At 30.6% G+C, this 24667-nt stretch overlaps 1 protein-coding gene across 1 annotated transcript in view; it reads left to right on the top strand.

Moving 5' to 3' along the window:
• Nucleotides 1–13531, top strand: part of LOC148272750 (uncharacterized) — a 120928-nt gene extending 107397 nt beyond the window's left edge. Inside the window, exon 2 of the mRNA XM_088239613.1 lies at nt 12276–13531. Coding sequence (XP_088095739.1) covers nt 12276–13216 — 941 coding nt within the window. The 3' untranslated portion in view covers nt 13217–13531. The remainder of the gene's footprint in view (nt 1–12275) is intronic.
• Nucleotides 13532–24667: the final 11136 nt, after the last annotated feature.

The raw sequence follows: 24667 nt of genomic DNA, 5'->3' as shown, positions 1-24667 counted from the left end.
AAAAGGGTGTTAATTTTAATCACAAATAATAAGTTTAATACTTAGAATCTATTAGTCGTAAATTGTGATGTATGTAAACATTTTTTTTATTTGTTGGTAGCAGAAGATTGCGTTTTTCCTCATAAATAATGCTTTGCGAAATCTTGTTGATGCTCAGAAAATACAGCAAACTTTTTATCTTCACTACATATCTCATAATATTCCCAAACAGGCGATTTTTTATTAAATGGTACCATGATGAACAATGAACAAATAATTACTAATTACTGATCAATACAATAAGTAACACAATCTGATGTAATAATGAACAAATAACGTGTGTCGTGACATGATCTACTCGCAAATGAAACAAATGCCCGCCCTGTCACCCCTGCACGCACCGCAATGAGACAGAGAAATGCACACATCTTTCGCGGAACATTCGGCCACTGAACATTCGATCGCCGAATGTACGGCGCTTCGACAGAGATCGTGGTCAAATATTCGGTATTCTGTCAAATAACTATTCGTGACATCTTTAGTAATTACTATAACTAAATAAAAAATAGTGTTTTTCAGTTACCCTCTAAAAACACATTATTTGTATTGTCGGCGTCGTCCATTAATGCTACAAATAGGCAAGCTGTGATTCATTAAATCATATTATGATGATTTGGATACATAACTTGTCTATTTGTAGCATTCATAGAGGAGGATAAAATAATGTGTTTTTAATGGGTTACTCACAAATGCTGATTTTGAAGTAACCTGGTTATAGTAACAACCCTGCTTTATTAAATCACTGAAATTACTTGGCTTCATTAACAGAATATCCTCTGATTTTACTAATGTCCGTACAATCAAAACTCTTTATTGCTCAACTGTTCGCCCTCTTCTAAAATATGCTTCTGTAGTCTGGTCTCCATTATATGTCAATCGCATAAATCACATTGAATCAGTCCAACATCGCTTGCTTCGAAAAATAGCGTGGATGCTTGGACTAGAGAGAGGTAATTATTTTTATGCTAAAATACAGTCAATGTTAAATATTTCTAGTCTACAAAAACGTAGAACTAATATTGACTCCATATATATGTTCGGCATACTAAATGGTATAATCGATGTTCCATCATTACTGGGACAAGTAAAATTTAATATTCCGACTCGTAGATTTAGAAACAATGAAGTATAGTTCATCGATCAGCATAGAACAAACTAAAGCCTTAATTCTCCAATGACCCGTCTTTGTCGTATTGTTAACTCGAGACAAGATCTGGACTTTTTTGGTTTAAGTTTACAGTGATTTAAACGAGCACTAAATAAATAGTTCAGATCTTGTCACGATGTCCCGTATGTTTGTCAAAGCTTTTTTTCTTTTTTTTTAATGTTTTAAACTATTATTTTATTGTAATATTTAAACCCTATAAATTGTATACATGGACAATGTCCGTTAATAAATATATAAATAAATATGGAAATTAATTATCAATTTAGATAATGCATCCTGCACTACAATATAGAACTGCAGTATCTGCACCCCTTGCGATTTGCACATATTATGATCCCTAAGTGTTGCATATTAGGTGCTTACTTATTAAATTTCCTTTTTGTACAAAAAAAATAAGCTATTTTGTAGAGGTATATTATTATACTCTACTGGATAGTCGCTATTTGTAAGTAAAATATATGATTAAATGGATAAAATGGATTTAACCTCAAGGAATAAATTTATAAATAATTTAGGTTACTTTTAATTTTTGGTTTATTACACACAAAAATACAAAGATCAAACAAAGAATACTTAAAAGTGAATTTGAATACTGGTGAAAACAGAGAAGGGCAAGTGACGTACTACCCGCCCTTATATACGTCCGTTGAGCACTGCGGCCATAGACAACAACACATCCTCGTCTCTCACTCTCTGGTCCCCACACCTTTTATTGCAAAAAAATATGTATTGAAAAATCGAAATTTAACTAAAACAGTTTTGAAATTTTAAAAGTAGTCGATTTATGCTTTTGCTGTGTGATTTATGTCTTCGCTGTATTTTATAATCTTCAAACACTTTCCCGCACCTGAAAGTACAAAAGACACTGCAATGGAAAATAAAATCATTCGATCACGAATCACGGTAATCTATTATAAGAGTTTAAGATGATCAGTCTCACACTTTTGGTGCTATTTCAGGGACAATAATACATTGCAATTTAAACCCACCCAGTAAACAAATATTTTATCTCGCTCTTCTCAGGAATCAAACCCGGTATGGAAGGTGAAACCGTCTACCACTTCACTACGTGGTGGACGTGGTTTTTCCAGTCGATTTCCTGTTTCAGAATTGTAAAACACTTGTCTAAGACTCATGTTCTCTTTCACATGATCAAAATCACACCATCAAAAAAATAAATAACTTAGATTTTTCTGATAACATATTCATAACTAAAATATTATTACGTTTCGACCGGCAAATTACGTATCTTGAAATTTAAACTAAACTTAGGTACATTGATACTTATACATTTTTAGGCCAAAGGTTTATTTATTTTTAAAAATGCTCACTAAACAGGAATCTTATTAAACAAAAAATCTTGTTATTGTGTTGAAAAAGAAATACAATAATTTTAAATAAATAAAAACTTTGGTATTTATCAAAAATAATTCGAGGTTGTCCAAATTTTTGTAAACATTCTTTTGTATTTAAATAGGTAAATTATGCCTTCAATGATCATAAAAAAAAACAATCGAAAAATGTAAATTTAAACCATTTTTATGGATTACTGTTTTATTTCTTCTATTTCAAAGAATATTTTTTTCGTTAGAAATATTTCATTTCTACCTCGAATGGCCCGATGTGAATATTTTAATTTTACTTTAAAACAGGCTTCATTTTTATTTTATTTTTTATTTATTTATTTAATTTTAAAAGTCGACAATAAAAAATATGAAACGTAAAAAGGAAATAAACCTAATAAATACAAAAACCGTACTAATTTTTTTTGTGGAAGAAAAATGGAATATTACAACCAAAACATTATTTCTAAAAAAATGACAAAAATCATTATTCCATAAAAATGGGTTTAGCTGAGTTAACCATGTCACTATTAATTATTTTTTTTCATTTAAAATTTAACTTAAATAACAAAAAAAAATGTATTGTATTTCTTTTAAAAAACGAAATTTTTTATATATTTTTTAAAATTACTTTCCTCTTCAATTTAATATCTTTAAACCATTAGATAAAGTTTTAATGAATATATTGTTTTTATGGATGAAAAGTTATTTTCTTTATATAAAACTTTTATGTACATTTTTTTATGAGCAATGCTTTAGAAAATATGGGTTTCATGTAATGGATAGTTACTTTATTTTCTTGTATGAAAATTGTATGATTTCCTTACTTTTTATCAGACCAGTCTTACAAGAGGTTATATTTGACCTACACATTGTCCGGCGGATATCACGTGATTCCTTTGTTTATTCGGATCTTTTAGTAAACATGTTCAAACGATAGTTCTATTGCCATATCAATCAATAAAAAAATAATACATATTCTACTAACGTGTACAAACATTATTTCATATCTGTTGTTATTCTCACAGAATGACATTCTTATTGACTTATTAATTCATCTATTGTTCTTATTAAGAAATGGATTACTTTCTTTCAAGGCAACGGCTATTATAACCGTATCAATTACAATACTTATAAAATATTAATAATATCAAATTAAATACAAGGTCGGTGCATTCAACTGTTTATGTAGTCTGCACCTTTATTATCATTGACTTATGCATAATTAATAAGTTATTTATTAACAATTAAAAAAATATCATTTTGATACAAAACAATGGATTACAAACTGGGTAAATATGGTTTGCACTTTAAATGCATCTTGGAAGTAGAACATCTCAGTTAGCTTTGTGAAATTGTGCATTTATTAAGTATTAATTGCACTGATGCTTTCAGCAGCTAACCTACTTTTTTAATGAAATAAATTAGTATAAATATGTTTAAAATTACTTTTTTTTTATATAAATATTTGCGTTATTATGACTAACCCAAATATTTCTATTTTGGGTGCCATTTTTAACTAGTTGTAAATAACTCACTATTAGAAAGTGGGAATCAAGATGTGGTGGAGTAGAGTTCGAAATTTGGACCTCTGATCCGTGAGTGAGTCCGTGACACTAGCCACGAAACCACAACGTCACACATTTAAACGACACAAAGAAAAAAAAGAAAAAAATAGTATCAAGCGCATTAAAAGGGTTTAATCCGGGAGAAAGAAGACTACAGTTTAAAGTCGAAAACGGAATCCTGGACGAGTGTTTTTGAGCCGATGACTACTCTCAATTAAAAATCCCGAAAAAGGAAATCGAATAGAGAAGAGCCCGATACCAAAAATATGATGATTTTAAGGGCTAATTCGTCAAATTAAAGAGAGTTGTCACAATTTTGGCAAAAACGTCTGTATGAAAACCGTAAAATGAGGAAGCTTAGTGATTTTAATAAACTATTAAACTAATCCAAATTTTTTTTAGTATCGTATTATCGGCCCGACTATTTTTTTGTATTTCTGAAATAACTACGCGTGTGACGTCAGAGGTTCTTTTCCGGTTATTTTTCCCATTGTCCATTCACGGCAAGCAAACCGGAAGTCTTCCGTAACTCTCATATCATAGGTTGATTCATATGAATCAGTGACGTCAATCAAAGTAGCTCGTTTTTATTAAGATGTTTTTTTTTTGTCTTTCGTACATTTTTAGGAAACTGCCGTACATTTTAATGCCAAGAAAACAATTAGTGAATCCTATTTCCCGTAGGGCTGAAGTTCCTCATTAGGCAACACTCCTTCCGTTTCTGCGCATTCTCCTTAAATTTAATTGTTTTTGTGAGAAGAAGACCAATTGATTTAACCAAAAAAAACATTTGAAAAAAATAAAATAAAAGGTTTTGTAAAAAAAACAATTCAAATTAAACTTTTACTTACTGTCCAGGTCTAGTTTTTTTACAATCAATTATTTTGTTTCGCTTATCAATAAATCATTTCTCAAATTAAATCATTGTATGTGAAAAAATCAATTCTTGCGTAATAGATTATGCACGCATTGCGTATTTTTACGCTCAGAATAAACTTTCGACAAACAAATATTTCATAAACAAACATTTTATTATTTGATATGATTAGATAAAGTGTTGATTCTTATTGTAAAAGTTAGCTAAGCTTCATTGAAAGCAAGTTTTGTATACACAAACAAAAAATCAAAGTAACATGTATCGGAAGTGATCTGAAGCCCGCTGTTACATATTATTATCATTTATTTTCAACTTACGTAAGAAAATAGGCATTTTTTGCATGCTCATGTAAGTATCTATCATTACTTGTAGCTCTATATTTATTTGCAATTTCACTTTGTCTGTTTCGTAAGCCAGAGTGAGTGCTCAGCATACGAGTGTTGTTCAAAATAAATCATCTTTAAGTAAAAATATTTTGAGTAAATCAACACTTTTTAAATTCATTTCAACAGAGAGGGAAAACGCTTTTGAGAAGGGAATATGGAATTCTAGGCATTTACAGGGCTTATGATCTGTCATTGGCTGGTTTAAGTGGCCACTTTACACACTGTGTAACATTCACCATTCTGCCCATGTTTGAACATCCACATTTCCTCAACTCTTCCATCTGTTGACTTTTGTGAAGTAAAGGAGCTGAAACCTTTATGATGTTGGTGAGATTCATCCGGCTGAACCAAATCACCTACTAGGCAACGCTTGAAAACAATTTTCCAATTTTTATACTTCTTCTTTTACCAGGTAGTAATTCAACAATGGTTGAGTATGTCCAAATGCTTGCAGACTGGCTGAATCCTCTCCCTAGGGAGTTGTTCATATTTAAATTCATTTTAACAGAGAGGGAAAACGCTTTTGAGAAGGGAATATGGAAGTCTAGGCATTTACAGGGCTTATGACCTGTCATTGGCTAAAGGGGGTTGTGAAGGAAAGAATTAGGAGTTTTTTTTTCAAACATTCAGATAGTTATATTTCAATTATGATTTCAATGTTAACTCGACTCTCAAATAAACAGGCGAAGGGGAATTATTAAAAATATTGTTAAGTATGATTAAAAATAATGTTTCTTCTATGCCTGATCAGTGTATTTGCGTGTGGTATTCGATTATGTGGTAAAATTTGCAAGGATTAAAGATATAAGATTTACAGACTACAGATGTTCTGCAATCGTTTCAAATTATCACACAGTTCAGAATAAGCATCTGGGTAACAAATTACTTCATTCAAATTTTGTGAACACGTTGATACTGGATAGTCTGAAAAGATATTGCAACAATGTTGGACATAATTTTTCAAATGGGACTTTTGAAGTCAAGGCCCTCAAATCATAATCATCAAATCGTTAACCGCACCTGATGGTGCATAAGGCACTGCGTCAGTGCAATCAATGCAGCGTATCTTAATCCTCTGATACAGGAAGGTAAGTGATCAGTCAGGTCGAGGAGGACTTTTCTCCGCTAGATTTTGTTTTTCAGGATTTTTACCTAAATGTAGTCATAGAGTTGAAAACACTCGTGCTGGATTTCTGTTATATTTCAGGCGCAGAATTGTATTCTTTACTCGTCCGGACACAGGCATTTACAGTCAATCCGTCGTTGGTCCTGGCGGATATAATAATATTTGTATTCTCCTACGTCAAAGGTCGACGGGAACAAACGGTGTTAGGACGATTAGGATTTTTGTACAGGATTTTACCAACTGTCGGTATTAGGCAGGTTTAGAAAGATGCATTTTTAACTAGTATACATATTATCATCATCATCATTCCATGTCCACTCCCTAGTGGGAGGATATGGTGTCCACAAATAACCTCTACACATCTCTATCGGCAGCTAACTCTCAAGTCAGGTTCGCGTCCCGTAGTTCTGACATAAACTGCCCACGAACTTCAGCAGAGGACGTCCAAGATGACGAGAACCTGATGCCTCGTAAAGTAGGCAAGCGTGGTAAAGGCTCTCAGGAGGCATCCGCAGTATATGGCCCAGCCAAACGAATCGCCTCCGCTTGATGATAGTTATCACTGGAGTTTTCGACGTCCGTTCTCTTATTACTTCATTCCTTACAAAGTCAAATCGCCGCACACCCAAAATTCTTCTGAGACACAGATTCTCAAATATATATATATATATATATATATATATATATATATATATATATCTACATGTATATGTATCATTTCACCCTAGTCAATTTAATAAATTACATTCAAACAAACATGGATGCTGGAATGCCAATCACAGGAGTAATATTAGATTTTTAAAAACCCTTTTATACGGTACATGTTTATACCATGATGAAAAAAATAAATTATATTGGAGTAAAATCTCAAGAGTGTAAAAATTAATAAAATCATACTTAACAAATAGGAAGCAGTATACCTTTGTGAATGAAAAAAAAGTAAAAAACAAACAGTAAATTTTGGAGTACAACAAGGATTTATTTTGAGTCCACTATTATATATTCTATATATCAATGGATTATCACTGTATAATTTTAAAGAAAAAAATATTATGTTTGCTGACGACATTGGACTATTCTATAAAACTCAAACAGACGTATTAACAAACAATGACATAAACGAAGACCTTTCTATGTTGACTAAATGGGTAAACACAAATTTACTTAAACTTAATGAAAAAGAAAGCAATATTTTCAATTTTTAATCTAGAAAAAAAATACATAAAGTAGATGCTTAAGTCAATAATGAACGACTTACTGAAATTGAACATGTTATTTTTTTTCAAATCAAAAATTTTGTTCCAAAAACGGAAAAAATTCTGATGTATGAAGCCTATGTAAAAACTAAAATATGTTATATGCAATTACTATGGGAACAGGAAATCAAAATGACATTAACTGACTACAAAATAAAATATTGAAGTTAGTATATGACCTCCCTTATCTTACAGCAACTGAAGAACTTTTTAAACAAATTAAGAAATTAAGTATAACTGAACTTTATAAACTAGGATCCAAAAAATTTATTCATAAATTAGCCACTCATGTGATTGTAGACGAAGAACTAAAACTTTTTAAAAAATCTAGTCAACATGGACACAATACGTGATTATTAGAAAAAGATCATATTCAACCTTATAAAACGAGACAAGGACAGTCAACACTAATAAACCATGGACTGAAATTATACAACAAACTACCAGACAAAACAAAACAAAAGACTCAGACAACCTTCACAAAATATGTTAAAAATATTATCATTAACAGTAGAATGTGAATTTTAAAAGTAAAAATATTTTGTTTAGTGGATGTAACCCGTAAGGGTTTATCAACGAAATAAAAAAAAAAAGTCTTATCATTTTTACAATTTAGTTGGTGTTTTTCTTTTTACGAGAGATTCCCGACTTTCTTCGTATTTCACTTCACTCAGATTCCCTGGCATCATGAAGATGTGCTGTGGACCAGAACGGAAATTCACCCGGAGTAAGAGATTAATATGCAGCAACAGCAGCTCGAGATATATACTTTTCATCCTTTAGTTTTGTTCAGACTACAAACCAGATGACCATTAGACAAAGAGACTTAAAAATGTTTAGACTTTTTGAGATCATTTATAAAAAAAAAATTTTGAGATCATTTATAATATTATATAACCAAACGGTTAAGTGATTTTTGATTTATAGAGTTTTAATTTAAATGTGCATAATTTTACTAAAAGAAGTCAAATAGTATAGGCATCATATGCTACGAAAACCGTTAAAAATAAATGAAATTTATTTAGAAAAATATTTGTATTTTCAAAATCAATGTTGATATTGTAGAGAAATGTTTTCATACATTTATTTAATCCAATATAAAATACAAATACATAGTTTAATAGGTACATTCAATATAATTTTATTTTTATGGATGTAGCCACTCCACTGGCCCACAGGCACGTTCCGGAGTGTTAGTGTATTATTTATTTTATACATAATTGTAACAGTTGAGTTATTAAGACTTCACAAAAGTCAAGAGATGGAAGAAATGCATATGTTTAAACATATACAGAATGGCGGATGTTAAAACAAATACAGAATTGTGAATGTTACACAGTGTGTAAAGTGGCCACTTAAACCAGCCAATAAAAACAGGTGTCTTTCCGGAGTTATGGAAGATCTCCAAAATTTCTCCAGTGTTTAAAAAAGGGAATAAAACATGTATCGAAAACTATAGGCCGGTGGCAATTTTATCTGCTCCTGCAAAGGCATTTGAATGGTTGATATATCATTTTGTCTATCCCCAATTAGAACCATTCATATCAAACGAACAACATGGATTTCGGCCTGGGCGTTCAACCAATACAAATTTGATGGTGTTTACGAATTTTGTCACTAAGTCACTCGACAAAGGTGCTCAAGTAGACTGTTCGTACAACGATTTTTCCAAAGCGTTTGATAAGGTAGATCACCAACTTTTGCTTCTGAAACTTCAGAGGATTGGCTTTAGCGACATTCTTCTGAAGCTATTCACAAATTATCTTACAGATCGTAAGCAATATGTGTCATATGGACTGTATCAATCTGAAACATTTAATACCTCTTCAGGGGTTCCTCAAGGATCTAATTTGGGACCATTGTTATTTTTAATCTTTATAAATGATATTGGTAAAGTCATAAAATTTTGTAATTTTCTCTTATTTGCTGACGACCTAAAAATTTTTTGTGAAATACTGACTTCTTCTGATTGTATTAAACTTCAGTGTGACATTCAAAATATAATTCAATGGAGCAAACAAAACAAATTGTTCTTCAATGTTTCCAAATGTTTTGTAATGGCATACACAAGAGCATCCAAAACAATATACTATCGTTATCTCATGGACGGAGTAAGACTTGAAAGGGTTTCAACGTCCAGAGATCTCGGGGTGTTGTTTGATGCTCAGTTATCTTTTAATCTTCATATAGTTAATCTATGTAATGACTCCCTTAAAATGCTTGGTTTTGTTCTTAGAAATGCCAAGATCTTTTCTAACACTCAGATTTTGAGGACATTGTATAATTCCTTGGTAAGAAGTCGTTTGGAGTTTAGTTCCATTATTTGGTCGCCACATGAGACTCGATACTCTTTGATGGTGGAGAGAGTGCAGAAAAAATTTCTGCGCTATCTGTACCTTAAAGAGTGTGGATATTATCCTTGGCTCTTCCCAACTGACTTTTTACTGGGAATGCTAGGCTATCAGTCATTATGGAGGAGGAGGGACGTTCATTTGGGTGTTCACTTTTTCCAGGTGATCGGTGGTCGCATACATAACTCAGAAATTCTGATGGATGTAGGTCTGTTCGTACCTGATAACTATCTTCGACAAAGACAGCATCGATTGTTTTACCTACCGCGATGCAGAACTAACCTGCCAATGGTTATGCCGGTTGGTAGGGCAATCTTGCTACTTAATCGCATCGCCTCGGATGTCGACATATTTCACGACAGTGGGCCTTCCCTTAGGAAAGCACTTTCTAACATTTAATTTTTCTTTTTACATTTTGTTATATTATTTTAATAACATAATTATCTACTGTAATTTGTGATTTATTATTGTATTTAGAATGAATTGGGTCTTTTTCTGTAATGTTCTAAATATCTGAATAAATAAATGAAATGAAATAAATGAAATGAAATGAAATAACAGGTCATAAGCCCTGTAAATGCCTGGACTTCCGTATTCCCTTCTCAATTTTTTCCCCTCTCGGTTGTAGCAAATTTAGATAGAATTTAGGAAATCCAGACTGTCTACGAACCTTTGGACATTCTCATAACATTGCGGCTTGATTCTACCTTAAATATTTTGTCTTGTGGCAGCGAAGCGTATGGTTAAGAATAATTACCTACGGAGAAAGGATGAAAGTCAGTAATTAAGTTTAATTGGTGAGTGCTGCCATCTTCGTTGGAATTTTGTGATACATTAACCGTAAAAAAATCATTATCAAAATTTGCCGTTGCAACGTTTTAAAGAAAATCACAAAAATATTTATCTGAATTTTTTTGAAAATTGGAATGGTAAATAATACGAATATTTATTACTGTCATCTGTATTATTTATGAAAGCAAGAATTTATTACATGAAAAAATAAACAAACCATCACACCGTTTCCACGTAAGGGTAGGCAGAGAGGATAGAACCCTACTTCACTCTATCTTTGCATACAGATCTCGCTTCCTCTACATGCATACATCTTCTAATGCACGCGTGCGATTATTCCGACTTTTGACATGTCCATCTTCAAGTATTTCTTGGATTTGGTCCTGCCATGTCTTTCTCGGTTTTCCTCTATTTCTGCATGCATCATGTCCTTTCTCTTCCTTAATCTCTCCTCCTTTCCTTTTTCCTCTTCTTTCCCTTTTTCCATTGAGTAATAGTTTTGATTTAAGTTAATTTATAAACAAATACCTTTATTTCTATTTTTATATATCTTTAGCTTTTTAATGTGTTGAATAATGTTCTGTAACTTGAATTATAAAAATAAAACTTTTAATTTATTGGTTGGGCTTATGGCCAAATGGAAGAAATTGCCATTTGGCTATAAGCCCGCCAATGTACAAATAACGTTATCTACAAAAGGTTAAATAAAGCAAAATAAATCATTTAGAGGTTCTAGGTCTAACTCTAATACAGCTTTTATAACACGTTAACAATGATGTAAATTTTCCATTTAAATATTATTTAGTTGTAATATTAATTTGATAAGAAATGAGAACTTTTTTAAAGGTTCATAATTTTACTTTTACAATCATTTTACTATTTTTATTATTTAGTATATCAAACGGTAAACATTGTTATTTTCCTTAATTTTATCAAATATTTGTATGTGTTTGACCACAAAGTTTAATACTTTAAATATTAATAATATTGTTATTTTCTTTTATTGACATGGTGTTTATTTTGTAAAACTCCAATACATATTTAAATCAAACACTCATTTCAGTCTCCTAAAACTGTTTATTTTATTTTTAATCACAAAAAAAAACGGACAACAGGGAAATATTACATACTACGAAAACTAACATCAACATGGAAAATGGATTAAGTTAAAATTAAAAATCAATTGTATTTTTTAAACCAATATGCGTTTTGTTGAGAAATGTTTTCTTTCTTTTGTTAAAATGGTTCATTTAAATCAAACCCATGATTTTTAAAAGATTTTTTTTGTATTTTTATCGTGTGCTATGTATTAAGTAATAAAAATTATTCGTTGCCATGTAAACTTATCTGTGTATTTTTTTCTTTTCAGGTGCCAATCACGCCAAGAGAGCAGAAAGTCCAGCTATCGATTTAGTAGCAGAGGCTGCAGGATATGGCGATGAAGAGATACTACCGGAACCTCAGCATTTCATTCACCAATCGCATCGCTTGCCCGATACGCCACTGCCATCTACCGTCGGCAAATCCACACAAGATCACTCGATCGAACTGGAAGGTGGAAGTCAAAACTTTTTCCCCTCATTCGCGCACCTCTTTCAGCCGAGACACCAACCACTCATCTCGCGCCAATCTTCGTTTTTCAACCAAGAGGGGGCGTATAGCCAGCGGCCGAACCCGCTAAAACAACTACTGAATTATCAAGCACCATCTTTCGGCAGTTTCAACAAAGGAACTGACTATGTAAAACCCGCGCCATCAAAAACTAGCAGCGTAAACGCGATTTTAGGATCTGGAAATTTCGGAGTTTTGTCGGGGGGAACGTTTTTCGGAGATAATAGCGACACTGATTCCGATTACAACGGAAACTTCAACAGTCCTTACGATGGAAACAATGGTCACGGAAGGCCGGCTTTCTACTTTGGAAATTCGGAATCTAGGCCATACAACCATGATCAATTCGCCAATTTCAGAGACTTTGCCGATATCAACGCGCCTTCCAGTTCGGCTTACTCTCACTTTGTCGTCGTTTACGCAAACGAAAACGGAACCGTAACGAAAATAGACGAAACGAGTCCGGAATCAACAACAATCGCTGAAAGAAAACACGAACCGAAAAACATCATCGAAACTTTAACGCAGTTGGAAGACGAGAAGCTGGAGGTCGACGAAGTAATGAAAAAACCAAAAATATCAAAAGCAAAAGCAAAACTCGGCCTCATCAAGGACAAGAAATTTGGGAAAAATAAAAATAAGAAAGCTGTAGAAAGCGAAATGAAAGATTTAATAGACCCCCTCATTGCCCTTAGTTAAATTAATTGTAGTTTCAATGTGTGTAAACTTTGTCGGAGTACTTGCTTGCAAGTCAAAGAGAGAAAATTGTGATCTTTACAAATCCTATACCCCTAACGGCAATTACATAAAATCGATAATTTCAAATTCGATTGCCCAATATATGTGTAGGCTGGTTTAAAAAATATTTATCAACAATCAATGTTCACAAACTTTACTTACTGGCGTTTTCAATATACTTAAGTACACAGTATTTTGGTATCGCCATATGGATTTTTGTGAAGAAATCTGAGGAATGCAATTTGCAAAATGTTGGTCTTCCTCGCAAAATAAAAATTTATGTTTGATTTAAATGGCATTTAAATATAAAAAAAAACACTTTAAAAACAATGTTATGCATAATACAGTATATAAAAATACATTTTTTAAATTTTTTCTTTGGTTTGACATAATAAGTAAATTCATATGAAAGTTTTTAAAAAATATAGTGTTATTAACGTTCAGAGGTTTTTTGTTTCAGTATATCGTGAATGTTAATCATTGATGATTTCAATAAATTATAATATTGAAATGTGAAAAATAGCGAAGGTAACTGTTTATGTTGAAAATGTATGACCTGCCTTTTTGGTGTAGTAAAATAAACATTAATGATAAAACTGTTTTTTTAAGGTGCAAAATACATTTGGAATATTTCTACGGTTTTTATTCGATAAAATAAGACAAAGGATTCGCGGGACGTATCAATATCGTTAGCATAACTATATTGTAAAAAGTATAATAAATTATACAACTGGCTACGAATAAATTTACAGTAAAAACAACAACTCTTGTAAATTTTGCATCCTATTAAACTATTGTCCATTGATTTTAATTAAATAAAATTAATTTAAATTTTATACACTTTTGTTTCACAATTGCAGGGTGTTTGCATCTGAAAACGTTTTTTAAACTTTTATTGATATAATTAAGAATTTTTTTTACACCAGATAACATAGTAAAAATGCGATTATTTGAGTTTTTCATGAAATACGACATTACTAACGAACATAAAAACTGCGTTTTTTACAACTTTTTAACTTTAAAAAAAGTTGTAAAATATTTATGTCATAATCGTATTTCCCATAAAATTTTATGTACCCAAATAGAAAATTTTATTCCAAATCAATATAATTTTATGAAAAACATATCTTGTGATATTCTAAATAAAGCCATGTTTTTATATAAATACCCGTTGAAGAACCTTATTTCAAATATATATATATATATGAGGGAAGCCAACTCACCAATCAGCAGAACTCACGACTAGAACTTGTGACGTTACCCGTGGAGTAATCTTAAAATTACAAAACTTTAAAAAAATCTATGCGCTGATACTACGAGACATAAAAATATATAAGAACATTTTTCGGCTTTGTTTGTCTGTTAACATTTTTTTTAAACCACTTAACGTCCTCATGTAACGAAAAAATATTTATTAAAAAATCCTAAAGATTTTATTATTGATTGTAGGTATTTTATTAATTGTTCAATGAATTCAGTTCTTTTGTATATATTGTATTGCAATTTTAACCTCTGTGTTTTCTATGATGTTTGTAAATGAAAATAAATGTAAGTAGAAAATTTCACTTAAATGTTTTTTTTTTAATAAATATTTTAAGAATAACGCTGCTTATGCAGTTCAACATCCATAAATATTAAATTATAATATTTCGGAAATTGCTTCTCTACTTATTTAAGGATTCTAATTAATAAGAGTTCTAATTATCTTATTGGTTTTTTATAGCTTGATCAAATAAAACCATATAAAATATTTTAATGTGCAGAATTGAATGTTTATGTCCGTGTAGGTATATCTATACTCTACTTTTAAACTAATTTATCGGATTACTACCATCACGTCATTTTCCGTAGGGGTAGACAGAGACGGTGGAGTAAACAGTCCATTCTAAACCGATGGATGTTATTGTAATAGGAATTTAAAAATATATTTCAGCATTTCTCATGAGTGGTGTTTCAATAATGTGAGATTATTTTTTAGAATTACCTTAGAATATGGAGGAAAAAAAGTAAAATGATTACACTAAAAAATTAGTTTTTTATGTACGTTATCATGATATTGTAAGAACTAAAACAACGAATTGTATTGTTATTGTTAATAATTTGTTGAATGTTTAGTGTAATTTGTAGCTTTATTATAATGTATAGAAAAATAAACTGTAAAATTGAAAAACGTGTTAAATTATTTATTTTCCTTAATAGTGATGATAAATTGTTATTTATTTTACAAAAAATAAGAATTAATTTTGTTGAAAAAAAAAAAAAGAAAAATATTAAAATATCTTAACATTCACACACTAATATAGCATATACAACTCTATTATCACAGGCATTGGTACTGACATAGTCTCACATAAACATATACTTATACGTGTACCTAGACACCAGTAGGAGTGGTGAATTTTAAAGTAGGTAAGCTACAAAATATAATGTTCATAATAACATGTATCTACATTCAAAAATAATTACAATGTTCAACTCAAAAAATGGCAAATAATTTATTTTTTTAAAGTATTTATTAAATCATAAAAAAATAATTGCCTCAGATTCTCCAACCACTCACCATGTGATGAAACATTAATACTTAATTATTAATGTATTCATGGAAGTAACATAATTGGCCCACTTAAAATTTTTACTTTCCCTCCCTATTTACGACTTTGTCTCTTGTTATAATGATAATTAGATCTAACAATACCACTAAATTGATCATTTAACTAAATCAATGCGTCTATCGCGTTTATGAAATTTATTTATGATTCGGTAGTAAAAATCCGTTTTCCTTTTGAGTTTGATTAATAACGTTTTTTTATCCTTGGAGATAGGACCTAAATCTGATTATCGATTTTGGTTGTTGTTTGTTGGATACTTTAAAGCAGAAAATGATCTAATAGTAAAAATTAAATCAAATAAAATAAGCAATTGTTTAAAAACATTCGTTAAAATATTATCTGAAGTAATTGCACTTAAAGTTTTTTACAATTTAACGTTTTAAATTTTTCGGGAGAAAACATAATTTTCAATTCATTTTTAAGAACAATAAAACCTAATTTAGTTTTAAGCATGTCGAAGTATTTGGGAATTTTTGTGAACATCGAGGGACAAAAAACGGCTCTAAAATTTCAAAATACTTTAGTTTGTTTAAATGCTGATATTTGGAAGACATTTGTTGAGACATTGATTTAATAAAATTATTTCATAAAATTTGCGTTTAAAAATATCTATTTCGTTTGTACCTTTGCTTTGTTTAAAATCACTAAATTCAATCCCCATATTTTTTTTGGATATCTAAAATACATATTCAAACCCTTTTCAAAAATTACAAAGCCATGTATTAAACTCATGAATTTTTTTCATCCAATTGGTCATATCAACAATTTACGATCAATTTTTTTTATACAGTACTAGCGGACCTGACAGACGTTGTCCTGCCCAAACGTTGGCTTGCCTGCTATTACCTGGTTCACCAAACGTTTTTTTGATATTCGAATTTTCGACAAACTATATACTAAGTGACATTTGATATTGAGTTCGAAATTCAACCTTTTCGTTTCGTCATTGTGTGATTTGCTGTTGCGTATAGCAAAATAATAAAAAAATGCAATATCACCAGCCATATATATAATTCTTCTGTACATGTGATGAATTATAAATTAACGTAGGTACCTAGGTCCTTTTTTATGGTTGAATTCCAAAACATAAAATAAATCTTTTTTAAATACCGGATTGTTTTTGCAAATGTCTAACTATGCTTTTCTAACAGAAGGGGTGCACTCTATTTAGAATTGCGATTTTCAAAAACGTATTGAATGTTAGTTTATATTGTTTTAGTATTACCGAAAATCCAGTATAAATCAATAAATGGGTCGAAATTTAAAGGAAATTCAGGAAAGAATCGATTCGAGATCCACAAAAAACGAATGCTGTTTGTAAACATTCAAATACAAACTTTTTTTGAACACATGTACACAGACTCATCTACCTCACCCTCACGCCCTCACACACATATACGTACCTCTAAACATTGTTTACACTTTGTTTGTTTTTTTGTATTAATTAACTCTTTATTTCATTATTTTTCATTATAGACTTCTTAAGTTCTACATAAAATCATTTTACTTTATTTACTATTATTTAAAAGAATAACTGGGGCAATTATCAAAGATAAACTACGATTGAAAAAAAGAGCACAAAAAGCATACCCACTTATAAAATACAAAAACATGACATTTAATATTGGATTTATAGATCAAAGCAGTGTTTATAAAATAAACAGATCTTATGGATTGTATTATTATTTGAAATTAATTTCCTTGTCGTTGTGTTAGTACAATCTATGGGAATTTGCATAAATTAAAATAATTTATAACATATCTCTGCAAATGAATTAGCGGCGCGTCCATTTTGTTTACTCAGTTGATTCCTACATACATTAGTAATACCTTGTTGATTTTTCATTTGAATTTCAACTGACGTTTTCCGCCTTCTCTTCCAGTATAGTGTGCATTAGTTGGCGTTTGTACGTCCAAGCATTAGTACCGCGCTGTTTTAAGATTTTGTATTAAGTATAATTAAGATATTCAGTCGCTAAGCAGCTCTTGAATTTGTAACAGTCGTGTGCCATCAATAGTGGAACATGAATAAAATACTTATTTTTTGTATGTGCTTTCTAAAAAAGTTCTCCTCAGTTTGTAAGTAGAATCCATACAACGTAATATTAACTGTGTGAAAAAACATTTAAACGTGTTTCAAAATTTTGTTTGATTAAAAAAAAATATTTTGATATTTATAATGAATAATTTATGATATGTTTAACTCTAAAAAGACTGTGGTAAATAATCCCTTTGCGCGCGGTGATGTAACATTGTGTTACCACTAGTAAAAGACGGAATATTCTCAAGTTCAGACATTTGAATAAAAAAACAATAAGACATGTTAAATAATTCCTTTTCCATATTTCATGCGAATAAACATATAACTAGGCCCTATTATTGAAAAACAAATTAAAAATCACAAATACGCCACTCATGTTACGCGCGTGCGTCCCCCATCACTGTCATCAACCGACTGAAGACTAAAGACTGAATCTGTTTTAGACACACCCGCCGCAGAACACCGTCTCTATCTTTCTTGTTTTGACTTGTATCTTTGTGCTCTCTCTTGTATAAGGTATCTGTATTAATGTGTAGCTTAATTAGCGGACATTCATTCTTAGCATACCAAGAATATTTTTTTTTTGTATTAAAATTTGGCATAGTTATACAAAATTTACTTCATTTAAGAGAGATATACTAAGTTTAATAAGAGAGATATACCAAGTCTTGTGTCCTATGTTGACTAGTGTGACATCACAGCCACACAAGAGTTAACAACTACAACTGAGCTCAAACACTAGTTTCAATTTATTTATTAAATTGCTTTGTTTTATTTATTCATACGTTAAAATTTTCATTTTTTTTCAATATAAGCACATTTAAAGGCAATTTCATTCTACCTACTCAAATCGTCAGATTTGGGGAAAAAAATGTAAATGTAAGCATATTGGAGGTGCAATAAAATTGGTTTAATTGAAATTTCATAAAGAAATAAATTTTACTTAGATAAAAGATTTTTTTTTAAATATGATGATTATGAATTAATTGAATTAAAAATACATACTAGACTATGAGGAGTGAAGGGGGAAGTAAAGGAGATGAAAAATACTTCAATTTCAAATAGTGACATTTCAATGATAATTTAAATGGAAACAAAAGGGAGTTTTTGACATTAGTCGGTAGATGAGTTTATGTGCACTACAAGGTAAACATGTATGTATTTAAAGTATTCATAACACGGAAAAAATTAACAATGAAATTTGAACATGAAAAATGGTAAAATAAAAACACATAGTTATTAGAGTAAAAGGAAGCTATCCTCTCTAAACTTTCTTTCAATAGCATAAAATATGTCGATATTGAACAGATGCGGTTGAGTAAAGAAATTGCTCTTCCAACTGCCATTACTATTGGCAGGGTGGTTCTGCCAGCAGGATAAAACTGCTTATGCCCGCCAATATCTAGGGTAAATTAGGCAGTGAGGGAGAAAACCCAACTACGCCCGCAGTTGCTATAGAGTCCTGGGGACTCTCTGTCAGTCACCCTATTTTAACGAATTTACTTTTACATTAATAGATATATATATTTTTCAAGCGTACAATCAAGGGTAAATATTCCCAAATTTAAATTATTTGCAACAGAGAAGGAAAACACTTTTGAGAAGGGAATATGGGAGTCTAGGCATTTACAGGGCTGATGACCTGTCATTGGCTGGTTTTAGTGGCCACTTTATACACTGTGTAACATTCACCATTCTGCCTATGTTTATAAATCCACATTTCCTAAACTCTTCTATCTGTTGACTTTTGTGAAGTAAAAGAACTGAAACCTTTATCATGTGGGTGAGATTCATCCGACTGAACCAATTCACCTACTAGGCAACGCCTGAAAACAATTTTCCAATTTTGTGTACTTTTTATTTTACCGGGTAGTTAATTCAACAATGTTTTTAGTATGTCCAAATGCTTGCAGACTGGCTGGATTTTCTCTCGAGATTTTAAAGTAAATTTTAATATGAACAACTCTGCAAGCATTTGGACAAACTTAAATCCTTATTGAATACCCAAATTTCTCTACGCTAGTCTCCTCAAATGCGTCACAAAAAAAAAAAAACATTACACATTTCTTCGTTAGTTTAGGCAGGAACTTGTCAAGAAATACTCTTCATTTTACCTTAATTGTGGAGTGGAGATAAGTCTGCCTCGTAGTGTAGTGGTTAGCGCGTTCGCCAGCCATGCTAAAGGTCCTAGGTTCGATTCCTGGCAGGGTCAAGGTGAAATATTTATTTAAAAGGTGATTCACTGCCATACATTTAACTATCCTTGAACTGGCACATAAATCATAAGAAATAAAGGAAATAGAAAAAATCAAAATATTCTAAATTAATTTGAAAAAATATATTATTGAGAAATTTTGATAAAAAAATTATAACATTATTAAAAGTTTATATTAGTTCTTAAAATGTTATGAACTAACTTGATAAATAAATAAGACTGATGATCAGATAATCACAATAAACTTCAATATTTGTGCACCAATATAGTGCCCTATGCGCCACTGGGTGCAGATAGGGAATTGATAAATGACGATGAGACCAAAATTTTGATAGAGCAAGATTCAACCATTAAAAAAAAAACCTATTGACATAGTATATTATCCTTAAAAAAAGACAGACAAATGGAAAGAAAGACCACAATGAATTATATTTCTTTGTATTTAATTTTCAAAATTTAATTGTATTTTTTTTCGTCTCTAATCTTACAATGCTTTACATATAATCAATGGATCAAACAATATTTTTTTATTAACCTTCATAGGATTTTCATCCTTCAACATTCGTAAATGCAATAAGTTTACATTATTATTATATGACGTAAAAACCAAATTATTTTTAACCATCGTGAAATCATTAAAACAATATTGTACATTGGTACCTTCAAACAATGGCAAAACTCGTAAAATAAAAGTAATCACTGACCAAACAAATGGAATCTTCAATACCCATATACCTTTTTTAAGAATAATTAGACATCTGACATCTGCTCACATACAGTAAAACCAAATAATTGATTAATAAAAATAACACAAATTTAAGTTTATTTTGCATTTACGTAATTTTATTTTTATTATAAAAGTATACGAGGATTTTTTCAATTATTTTTAAATAATATTTAGATTTCAACATGTGATCAAAACAATTACACTATTTTGTATAATAAGATCAAGGTAAAAACTAATTTTTGCAAGTGTATGGCCTTTAATGCTTATCATGCACATCATAAAAGACTTACGATAGCTGTACTATATTTAAATAAATATTACAAATTATAAATACACATACCAATTATTTTTGTGCAAATTAATAAACAATAAAATTAATTCCTTGCTCTTCTTGAAAGACTTCCATTCCGCGTGCTTTCTAGACCGACAAGACAAAATTTATTGTTTTACACAGACAACGCGTCAAAACAATCTACAATACCTACCCATAGAATTTGCAAGCCATTTATGGTTTACCGAAGTTGATTTTTTCATAAAGATGAACTTTAATTCAAATCAAAATTCATAGAATTAATGAGAGAAGCACATATTTAATTATTATATACATCTATTTCATTTATCATTTTCTACCTTTATTTATTTTGACAAAATTTGAAATATTGTCTTCAGTATAAACAGTTTTTTGGTGTGTACATGGGTGTCCTACACTAATATACAAAAAAATTGATAGTGAAAATCTCCATCTTAGAATAGGCTGAGCCGTGTTAGATGGAGACTATCATTCATTTTCTAATTCACTATTTTTAGGTAGGTTCCCTAGAATGAAATATTTATACTTATTTCTGCAATAAATATATTTGTACAAACTGTTTGTTTACCTTATTAAATAAATAACAAACGCTACTCAAAAAATCTTTATTTTAAAATGTCACCAAATCAAGTGAGCAATTAGTCTCTAGAAAAAGTTTACCCCTATCAATTTAATAAACTGCCGGGTGAACTTAAAAAAAGAAAAATCAAGTAAATATCAAGGTGTGGTAGCACTTGAAAAAAAATATTTTAATATTTTTCGTAGAAAAGGAACAAACCATCACTCCGACGCCGTTTCTCCCTAAGGGCAGGCAGAGAGCGAAAAACGCCATATCACTTTGTCTTGAATACAGACCTCGCTTTCTCTTCATTCATACATCTTATGCACGCGCGCCGATCATGGTGATGGTTTTATATACTGTTTATAAATACTGTTTAAATGCTTTGTTTTGATGTTTTGAACAGGTTTTGCAACCGTATTAGTAGTGTTTTATTAATATTATGTATTGTCAGAAAAAATATTTTTATCCTCTCAAATGTGTTTTTTTCTTAATTCCTGGGAGTAGATATAATATTATGCACATAAATATTATGTATAATACAATATTCTGTCGACAAGTAAATAAAATAAAATAATAATACTGATGTACAAAAACAATATTTAAATATGTGATTTTGAACCCGGTTATGGTTTGAAAATGGAATTTTTCGTGCAAAAAATCGCAGAGTAAAAGTAGACCCCAAAGAAAAAAATTTTTCTTCCGCAACTGTAAACTCGTATGTTATGCATATTCCTTATCACTGTTTATATGTGGCTCGACTGTGGAATTATATCCCATCCACCATCAAAGATGTTACTACATTATCTCTGTTTAAATCACGTCTGAAGAAACATCTCCTTTCTCTTCCTTAATCTCTCCTACTTTCCTCTTTCCTCTTTCCTCTTTTTTCCTTTTTCCTATTGAGTAACAGTTTTGATTTAAGGTGATTTATAAACAGATACGTTTATTTCTATTTTTATTTATCGTAAGCTTTTTAATCTTTATTTTCTATTGAATATGTTCTGTAACTTGAATTATAAAAATAAAACAATTATTTTATTGGTTGGTTGGAAAAACATGCCACTTGGCAATAAGCCCGCCAATATACAAATAACATTATGTACAAGAGTTAAATAAATAAATAAAATCAATGTAGAATTTCTGTACCTCAGAGGTAGACGGATGCAAATCCAGAATTTATGAAATGACATTTCAATTTTCGTATCCAGTTTATTATCATGTCTATCGATTTTGTAAAAATGTAACTGTTATCATTGATTTATTAACTTAATAAATTAAATCATTGATTTATTAACTTAATAAATCAATGGTTATAATAAAAATAAACAATGTTTTAATGTACTGAAAATACAAACTAATGTTCTGAACTATTAGAAATCACTTAAATAAAGTAGATTCTTTATTAGGCTATTGTTGAACATTTAGCATTTGGAATTTCATCCGTCTGCCTCTGAGGTACAAATTTTATTGAAATGGTTAGTATTATTTCTTTCAAATTCTTTTGTTTTACTTTATGATAACAGTTTTTGCAAATAGGTACTAGCAGTATTATCTAAATTTTTATTTTTTGAAAGAGCGATGTTAGCACTTTCTTCAACTTTACAACACTCCCGCTTTTCCATAATTCTGGCAACTTTTTATCCTACTTTCTTGCAATTTCAATTTGATATATTGAGTTTATATATGTGTGGGATTCATAGTCGATGATCGATGACGCAGACACGTGTTCACATGTTTTACCTGAAATAAAGCGACGACCGATGAAGCAAGTCATCGTTTTCTATAGAATCCAATACAATAATTTATACTACTCTAACCGTATTAAACAGAAAGACGAGAACATCGTCCTGCATTACATAAACATCGTCCCTACCATAGAGAAATGAACAACAAAGGAACGTGGCCTATAAAGAGACCACAAGGCGCAATCAACGCCCAATTCAGTTCAGCATCAGTCAGATCAGCCAGTTAGAAGACTCAGCTCAACGCAGTCACCCAGTTCCAGCATGTAGTTCAAATGTAGTTTCTTCAACCCATTATCGCCGCTACGCTCGCGCTACACAACCAAGTGCTGTATCTTATTCGCCATGTAATAAATACGCATTAAACAGCAACCTCGTGCCTTCTGTTTATTTCTAACTGGGGTAGGAGCTCCCACCTTCAACCATCAAATCTTCATATGTTTTTTTTATTTCTAGGTTAAGTATGCATAATATCTTATTAAAAAATATAACAGTGTAAATGATTTATATTATGAAACCCAAAATAAAGCATTATAATAATATGACTGAATCTGGACTTTTTTGGTGTAAATCTTTTTAGATTTAAACAATTACTAAGATAAACCAGATCTTGTCTTGAGGTAGTAATTTTTTTTTTGTCCTAGCTTTAATTTTCTTTATTTGTATTGTATTTAATTATGCCTGTATGTATTATAAAGATTTGTGTTTGCCATTTTTTTAATGGACTTAGTCTGTTTATAAATAGATAAATAAAAAACATATAAATAAATGACAAAAATAATATTAAAAATTAATTGCACATTTTTCAAAAAACGCTCTAGAAATAATTTTCACAAAAATTGCTTTCATGTTTATGATCACTTTAAAAATAGTCTTAATAATCTTCTTCTTCTTCTTCCTTGCTATAGACCAATGTTCACCAGAGAGTTGCTAGTCCTGTGATTGAGTTGAGTCCCAGCTGTCCTTACATATTTTGGGGAGTCGTCTATAAAAACGAGTCCCGTGAGGTAGATTATCAAGTGTAATATAAAAGAGTACGATAGTGTCCATTTTTCGGACATGACCGTACGAGATGCTCCTTTTCTGTCAAATCCATTTAATGATGTCCCCAGCCTCAATCTATCCCCTTTTATTTTTAAAATTTTAGCCTTACATTATTTTAATCTTGCATAATATTTATTACCATAACAGCAGCGGAATGCGTAA

Source organism: Micrasema longulum, unplaced genomic scaffold (assembly GCF_059751315.1).
Source record: "Micrasema longulum isolate JH-2025_06_02 unplaced genomic scaffold, ASM5975131v1 h1tg002200l, whole genome shotgun sequence".
NCBI lineage: Eukaryota > Metazoa > Arthropoda > Insecta > Trichoptera > Brachycentridae > Micrasema > Micrasema longulum.
This window is presented reverse-complemented; position numbering and strand designations above follow the sequence as displayed.